We start from the raw sequence: 8,546 nt of genomic DNA, 5'->3' as shown, positions 1-8,546 counted from the left end.
CCATATCCTTAATCCCGGCGACAAATTAACCCATTTTCCAGGCCCAGGCTTGTCACGCTTTAGTAGTAGTAGTAAGCGACATGGAAAACGTGTCCCATTAAATCTATCTCACAGGCAGCAGCTTACCAGAGTGTGCCAGATGTTGGCGTGTTGGCGTCAGTTGCCTTCCTTCGTCTACTCCTACACAATTCCACTTGCCAATCTGACTATACAACATGGTGTTGAGGTGGACAAGTGTGGGCGATACCTGAGTGGATCCGCTTCACGTGGCAAAGGACAAACGCAAAGGTTGTAAAATCGATAAAAAATCATCCATCCACTTACTGTAAAACTATAAACTATGAAGTGCATCGATATGGATATCAGTGACGCAAGTGGAATAATGTGCAACTATTTCATAACGCTAGTAGAACACTCTCGCAGAAGAGAATGTGAAAGGCAAATAGTGATGAAAAAATCGATAAGTAAAGGTAACTGATAGGATTGTACAAATGGTTCCCGGAGCGAAGCAATTTAGGCTATAAAATGAGCAAAATGTAGTAGGCAGGTGTGCCATTAGCATGCATCAATATCTTAATGATATGATCGGGAACATAAAATGGAAAATTGAAAAAAGTTAAACGAGTTCTAATTTCATGTAGAACTATCATGTAACTAGGTTATGACGAACGAGATGTAATAAATATAAGATGTTTTCATTTAGATAAAACAATGATTTGTATAATAAATGGCCTGTAAATGGTGTAATAACATATGCGCGATGCGATAAGTTATATCTAAATAGATGAATATGCAGTAAAAATAGTACTAGAGTATCAAATACTGAAAATCTTTAGAATCCAGTCAGAATATTATACAATTGTCTTTTCGAGATTGATACAGTGTTCTGTTTAAATTAATTGTAAGAACACCAAATAACCTGCACACTCTAATGAAATAAACTCTACCAAATTCAACCTTTTCTGGTAACACCCTAGAAATATCAAACTATAAACATTACTCCTCCTTTACATCTCCAGACTAAATCGTAGTTGTAAATCGTCCTTTCCAGACTATTAAATCGGAATTAGGAGACCCTTTAGCGTACGTTGAACTGTCCTACCATAAGACTAAACTGCTACTTACTATTCTTCTCCAATAATCTTTTGGCTCTATAACTGTAAATGTTCAATTCAACCTAAAAATTGTGGTATAATTTGTAAGAAGTATCTTAGATCCTCTGGCGTCTAGACTTATGAATGTTGCAATAATCTGCTGAACAATCGATTATTTGTTAATTGATTTAATTGTTAACAACAAATCCGAAACATATCTAAATTTCATATACCCCATATCCTTTGAGAACCAAAATGAATGCTTTTCCCTTTAACAATCCGTTCCCATTAGCTTTTCTATACATAATTGTACAGAACTACAGTCTACAGACATTTTCAAGGTTCAAGTTTCTAGCCCGGAACCAAGCCAGTTACATCATATTCTTTCTACAAACACAGAGTCTTCAATTAAAGTACTTCAGAATGAACTGCAATTATACCCGCAGGCAAACAGCGACGCGGTTCAGATTTATTGTGCCGCGACAAATATTGTGCTAGGTAAGTAAACTAAAAGCTTACCGCCAGCCCCACAGCTCGATAAGAAAGCTCCCACACCGATGTTGTTCTGTACATTGTTTTTCCCTATTCCCTATGCCATATGCTCCGGCACTTGACAGCAGCAGGGCCCCGTCAGCGGACCCAGCGCTCGCGACCTTAGCAAGGAAGATAATCAACAAACACCTACGACACGGTTTTCTGTATCGCAAACGCTTTACACCGCCTTCGTGTCCCGCTCGCAGGGGCTGATAATTGATCCCGGAACGCGATAGATCGATACCGGAACGCGGGATTTGGCGGGACGCACGGTGGCCAATTATCGACGGTATCGCTGTAACACGCTGATAAAGCAATTTGAAGGAGCCATCGTAATCCGCAGAGGAGGTATTCGATAGCGAATCGGGCTACAAAAATCGGCTCGCTCGCAAACGGTTCGTGCAGTGATAATTGACGTGACTGTTCGGTTGCACGCAGCGAACGGATTGATGCAAACCAAGCCCAATTTTACACCATTGGAGTATACACACAAACATATATATAAAAGAAGACGGAACTGTTGCAAACTGCAAACTGCAGCCAATTCTGAACTGCATTAGTGCTTTGTGATATATTTTACATTTAAATAACATGAAAGTGAGTTGACTACCGTTTCTCATTGCTTTGTCTTCTACGACGCAGTAGTAGTGTCTTAAGTGTATTCATTGTTTTTTTATCTCTTCAACGTCTGGTGCCGAAATGAAAAAAAATGCTAAATTGTACCTTTCTGCAATACAAACACCGACCGAGATGAAAGCGCGACCATAAAAGTGGTCAGCTCCATCCATGCCCAGCCCGTGCGACATTGATTGGACACAAAGTGGTCGCAGTACTTCAAAACTGAGCTTGTTGTTGAGTGAAACGGCTTCAAAAAGACTTTCTCAAGGAGGGATTCTTATAAATCACTGCTTGACAAATCGTTGTTAAATCGGATAAAGCTAACCTTAGCTCAAACAGTAACAATGTAGTATGTTTGTTAAAGAGACTCGCTCTATGAGATAATACAGAGCTATCGGAATATTCTAGAACCCTTCGACGAAAAACGGGCGCAAATTGAAGCTTTTCCTCTGGTGACCGAACGGAACAGTATATTTTCCATTTATTGGAGCATGTGATTTGCGGTAATGGAAAAACAAAGGCCCTTTCCCCCGGCTCCTCAACAATAGTCATCTCATTTAGTTCCGAATTCAATGGACCAAGAAGCACGAGAAAAGTTCTTCGCTCCAAACAAACACAAAAAAGTGATGATTTCCAACAGTTTGATGATTTTGTTTGTTGGTGGCAAATGAGAATTGTTCGCTTTCCCGTTCCGTTGTGTGTGTCGTTTTTGGGAAGTGAGAAGAAAAAATATCGATCCTTGTTTTTATGGTGAATTCATACAAACTGTGCAAAAACGTTGGGCCAAAAATTTAGTTGGAAGAAAGTTGATCTTTCTCCTTTGCCGTTGGACGGTGGACAACAACTCCATTGCACGTTGAACCTTTACCAAGTATATAAGAAACGCACCGACCATCAGCGACCACTGCCGTGGTTGTCCTAGATAATTGAATTAAATTATCCACGCCCAATCGTTGTTATGCGTTGTGTGATTTTTCCCCGCTTTTTACGCCTCCCTTCCCTCGTTCTCAGCCTTTCCGTGCAACCGGTCGCCTTGTGCTGGGATTGGAGCTGGCACTACTCCTGCTGCTGGTGTGCGGTGTAACGCATGCCCACACCGAACCGGAGCTCCCGGCGGCCGCGGCGAGTGCGCAGGTTTCACCCGGCGATGCCACGGGACTCGCAGCGGATGCAGGGCAGCATCTTCCTCCGGCGATAGACGCTAAAACGGACGACAGCGCTGGAAAAAGCGTAGTTGTGAACTGGAAGCTGGCCTGCAAACAGCTCTGCAGGTGAGTGCAGCTCGTGTGGTTGGTAGTGTGGTGCCGTCCGTCGTTTTCTCGGGCACCATGGGAGTGAAATAGTGAGAGGACATGGTGTCTCGAGTGCAGGCAAACAGTCTGTGGCACGATTGCTGAAACTAGATAACGCAAAGTTCTGGGTGTTGATGGGAAAAGTTGAATGCCGGAGGGATGGGTGTGTGTGTGTGATGTGTTCATGTGTGTGTGTGTGGAAAATGGAAAATTTTACATCTCAACGCTCTCTCTCATCCGTTTTATGTGGCTCCTCAGGCAGCAACTGTGTCAAGTGTGAAGGAAAAGCTGCAGATGATTGATGGTTTCCAATTTTACGGGCGAGGCTTTTGTGAAGTTTTACAGATTGCGTGTCAAATAGCCAAACTGATGTGACGGAAGATTGACTCAGATCTATCATTTTGTCCCCTTTTTTTGCTTGGGCACAGATTTGCCGACGGGATTAGACGTACTGCTGTGTAGAGTTATGTTTGCACGAATGAGCCTTGTGAGACGCTCCTCCAATAATGTTTTCAATTTTCTACAGACATTTTTCGAATACTTGATATCCAAGAGCAGTTGAAATATTTCACACTTCTAGACGACGTTTTTCTCTTCACCGTGTGTCACCTATTTTTCGCGTGCCCATGTTATCAGCGGTCTATGGCTTTTAACAGGCGCAATTAGGCGCAATTGCCATCAACCGGTAGCCACCACAACCATAAAGCACATACTACTGCCATACGATCGCAAACACATTCCGCCGATGGCGATAAACCCTAGGCATCTGGACGGGAGTAGCAGACGAACAGATAATCTTGTGGTGTCCCAATGACGGGACACTTTTGGATACAGGGACCTCCCTAATAGTTCGCCGTAGAGATACTTATTTTGAGCTGATTTTATATTTAATATTTTAAAATTGTTATACCTCTCTCTCTTCCCCTCTTTTCACAGTGCAGGGCTTGGCGGTCCCAGCTGCGGGTCAACATGGCTCCGCACTACCACTTCCGACTCCCCCACACTCCCGGTGGATAAGGACACGCTGGATGGGGTGTGTCCATCGCTGTGTGCCAACGGGCTAGGTAAGCTTGGTTGCTTTTCTTTAACATCCAAATGACTATGCGTCAATAGGCTATGAGACCACGGGTCGAAAGGTCACTTCAATGACGTCAGTTAAGCGCCGTAAATCAATCATTGTTCGTATGCATCGATCCGGTGGGTTCCGCTGAACTTTAGAATGTAGATCGCCGATAGACAAGCGCAGCTGTGTGCCGATTGTAATATCTAAATCCCTTAATTTTTTGATAATTAATCAACGCCCCTCCGACTCCGGTGTCAGTTAATTAGGTTGTTTCCCAATACGGGGATAAAGCATGATACTGCGGGGGTTTTACACTAAGCCGATATTGTTCGAGCCGACATCGCTTCGGTCAAGTAGTACGTCATAGATAGGACGCATCTGGGGGGCTCGTCTCTGTGCGGTCATTTGGAATTTAGTTATCGCCAGTGATACCAGTGTGCTGGATAACAGTATTTAGAAGATTAGAAACCGTTCATGGATGAACACGTTTGAACGAGTTCCAAATAATGAATCACCCTGTTGTGTTGGGATGTTCAGAGTATAATAGCTTGGGGAGTTTGGTGTCTTCTAATGCGACTGATAGCTTCATCTATGTACTAGCGTGAATCAGCATGCCACGTTTCATTTGTGGTTTCCTTGCAGAAGATTTACTGACAAGTCAAGAGGCTCTTAATGGGAACGGTCTTAAATGGAGCTTTGGTTGGACTTACATTAATGAAAATATCACATCTTTGAAATCAGTATTAAACTTATGTTTTAAACGACATTTAGTATAAGGTTATTGGTTGAAATCTAGCGAATTAGTCATTTGCCGACGGCACCTGATAGTGCCGTGTTACAAAGACTTTTGCTAAGGCTTATCAATTCGTGAATGCTTAACAACATGCCCGTCATGGGTTCAAGCCCCGTATGGACCGTGTCCCTCATACGTTGGACTGCCTATCATATGGTACTATGGTACAAGCAGGCCTTGACCGACGACGGTAAAATGACCTCTTTTTCAGATAACACCTTCTTACCTCCGTTTGGTTCGTCAACATCTTGGCCGGCATTAGACATGTTCGAAATTGACACATAGTTTAGGGCTTTCGTCTACTAATTCGCTTATCTCGGTGTTTGTGATAGACTCTGCGCACAACAATCATGAAATTTCAGGGTTGACCCATTACTCTTCATCTGTCCAATTGAGTGTAGCCCTACAAAGACAAAGGCTTTTTATATCCCTATTCTAAGTCCTGCCTATGGGAAGTTTAGGTTTAACGACTGTTCCACTGGACGGAGCCATATATTTCCGCCAAAAACTCTTCTGAGAACCTATCCTCTCGAGCGTGATCATCAGAGTTTTGACTTACCGGATCAACTATGAATCACGGCTTTCGTCCTTGCTTCCAGCTTTGCAAGTTCCAAGGGTACCAAATTATGCTCCGTGTTTTTCGAAGTATTCATCAATGGTAATTCTGATGGCCGATACTAGGGAATTAAACTGAAACTCGTGAACAAAAGACATCACTGAACTGACTGACGTACCTTGTGTAGAACCGTTATGTAACACTGACATTTCATCACTGGCTACTAAGATGAAGTTTTCACGTTGCAAAAATACCTTCTCTTGGTTTCCATAGCAATCGCGAAGCGTGAAATAAAAAATCTGATCAAAGTTATTTTCCGTTCTCTCTCATTCCTCTCTCTCTCTCTCCTTAGGTGTTGCCAAATGTAACTGCACCAGTTTCCGGCCGAAGGACCAGTTCGACCAGAACCTTATCTGCCAGGCGTTCTGTACCGTCGCCAGTGTGCAGCTGGCCGGCTGCAGCCGTTGCGACGGAACCGACCCCAGCCTGGGCAACTTCGGTGCATTGGAAATCGTCGAAACGACGACACCGAACTGGGACGAGCTGTGTTCGATGTTCTGCAAGATGGGCGACGGCGGAACACTGTGCAACTGTGATTTGCCGCCGTTCTTCTAATGTGCACACAACCGTGGACACACCACACACACCCCCCCAACCCAATACATTACGTTCACGCTTACTTCAATTAATTTACCGCGGGGTATCCCTACCCCAATGCAGTACAAAAAAACAAAGACGGCGTTGGAATTAATTTCGTGATATGTTTTCTTTCACAAACGACAACAGCACAACATGTGAAATACGTTTTTGGGAGGGATTTTGTGAAGAGGACCGGGTGCAAACGTTATCATTACATATCCGCAGGGTTTGCGTGAAATGTGCGGCATTCCGCACCAATCTCAAGCTCGCACTGTTTATGCCAGTTTGTTTGCGTTTCGGACGTTTCAGTTCCATCCGTTCCTAAGGTCTGGTCTGAGTTTTGAATGACTAGGATAGTGGAGGAGAAGAAGACGCTAGGATAAGGCAGTCGTCGTTCGACTTTGAACGATCAATGACAAATATCACTCAAAAGGGCTTCCAGGTTGAGGGTGAACATACAGAGGGACACGCCACACTACGCCAGCATCCTTGCTGGTGTGGCCGTCGTGTCCAGCTTTTGGGGGGATTAGAATAGAAGATGCGAGAAGTAAGTAGTAAACGTAGCTGTCAGTCAGAGTCAGTTAGGAGTCTGTTGATCTCTAGTTAGGTTTTTGTGTTTTGGAAAGTTTTAGTCCCTTTCCGCGCGTGCTATCGCAGCGTAAGCTGCCAGCATTTGCGCGAAACTAGCGAATGCAACAACAACAACAACAACAACAACGTAACGCATGTCCCGCCAGTATGCATTGCAGCAGCACGCGGACATGGCGTTGACTACCCTTCCATGTGTCAATTTGTTTAGGATTAAATTCTCTTACGAAAAACACCTCTGCTTTCGATAAAGCCGCACAGGGGTTACACACTGAGGGCGTGAGAGATGCAGAGTGTGTGCACACAGTTTTAATTAACAATTTAAGACACGTTCGTCCGTTCAGTTCCGCAGCTGTCTGAGGCTTTCCTGCGTCCATGCAAACCCAAAGTTCCTCCTCTCCCAACTCCTCAATCCTATTTAGCAGAACTCCCCTCGAACGAACGAGAAATGCTGATGCTGCGAAGAGAGCTAACAAGCCGATCGACGACCATATCACATCGTAACGACTACTCATACAAAACAGTCATCATCATCATCATCCTCCTAATCATGGAAAAAGGAGTGGAAAACGATTCGACATTACTTTGCAAAAATTTCAAGCAAGCAAACTCTTACCAGGTATTGCACAAATGCTGTGAAAGACAATAATTACCAAATACAACCCTATTTGGAAACTAGAGTAATGTGGGAGACGAAAAAAACAATACACGCGAAGAAAGAAGAAGAAGTAGAGGAAAAATGCATTTACAAATATTGAAACAAAATTAAACCAAACAAAAAAAAAACAGCAACCGCTTTAAAAATCACAAACACACGATATCTAAATGTTGTAACTGTTTCCCTTATTTCCGTGCCGTAACATACATATATATCTATATACACACATATACATATATGGTGCGGTCCCAACAAAAAAAAAACTAATAATCAATGTTCCAAACATACGGCCACTGCACACACTGCACACGCTGTATGCGCTTTGTTCGGTCGTGTCAGTAAAGAGAGATCGCGAACAAAAAAAAATCCTGCAAACTAACCAACATCTAACATCTCGATCTCGATCTCGTTCTCATCAGACACAGAGCCACCCAGAGAAGGTGGTAATAAAGTCACGGGTTGGTGGTGTTTATTGATTTTGTCGTGTAGGAGAAATCAGCTAAGCCGAGGGTTGCCGATTTCGCTCAACTGATACGCACGGTTGTTTGCCTGTACCGCATGAAAAATCCAACCAGAACGGTACAGAAAGACAGTCAGTGAAAAATGCTCGCTATATGTGTTGTAACAGCAAAGAAACTAGAGCTCGTTTCATTACTTGTCTTGAGGCAATGTTTAAATAAATGTGTTTACACAATAAACGGTGTTTTGCTT

The 8,546-nt window shown here is 43.4% G+C and overlaps 1 protein-coding gene across 1 annotated transcript; it reads left to right on the top strand.

Annotated features, from left to right (window-relative positions):
* Window positions 1–2,016: 2,016 nt before the first annotated feature.
* Window positions 2,017–8,533, top strand: LOC120895214. Its single transcript, XM_040298354.1, has 4 exons — window positions 2,017–2,225; window positions 3,258–3,517; window positions 4,475–4,602; window positions 6,303–8,533. Exons 1-4 carry the CDS (start codon window positions 2,220–2,222, stop codon window positions 6,563–6,565), a joined length of 657 nt encoding a protein of 218 aa, XP_040154288.1. The 5' UTR covers window positions 2,017–2,219; the 3' UTR covers window positions 6,566–8,533.
* Window positions 8,534–8,546: the final 13 nt, after the last annotated feature.

The sequence above is a fragment of the Anopheles arabiensis genome, chromosome 2 (genome assembly GCF_016920715.1).
Source record: "Anopheles arabiensis isolate DONGOLA chromosome 2, AaraD3, whole genome shotgun sequence".
Lineage (NCBI taxonomy): Eukaryota > Metazoa > Arthropoda > Insecta > Diptera > Culicidae > Anopheles > Anopheles arabiensis.
The sequence above is the reverse complement of the archived record's forward strand: the minus strand, read 5'-3'. Positions and strand labels throughout refer to the sequence as shown.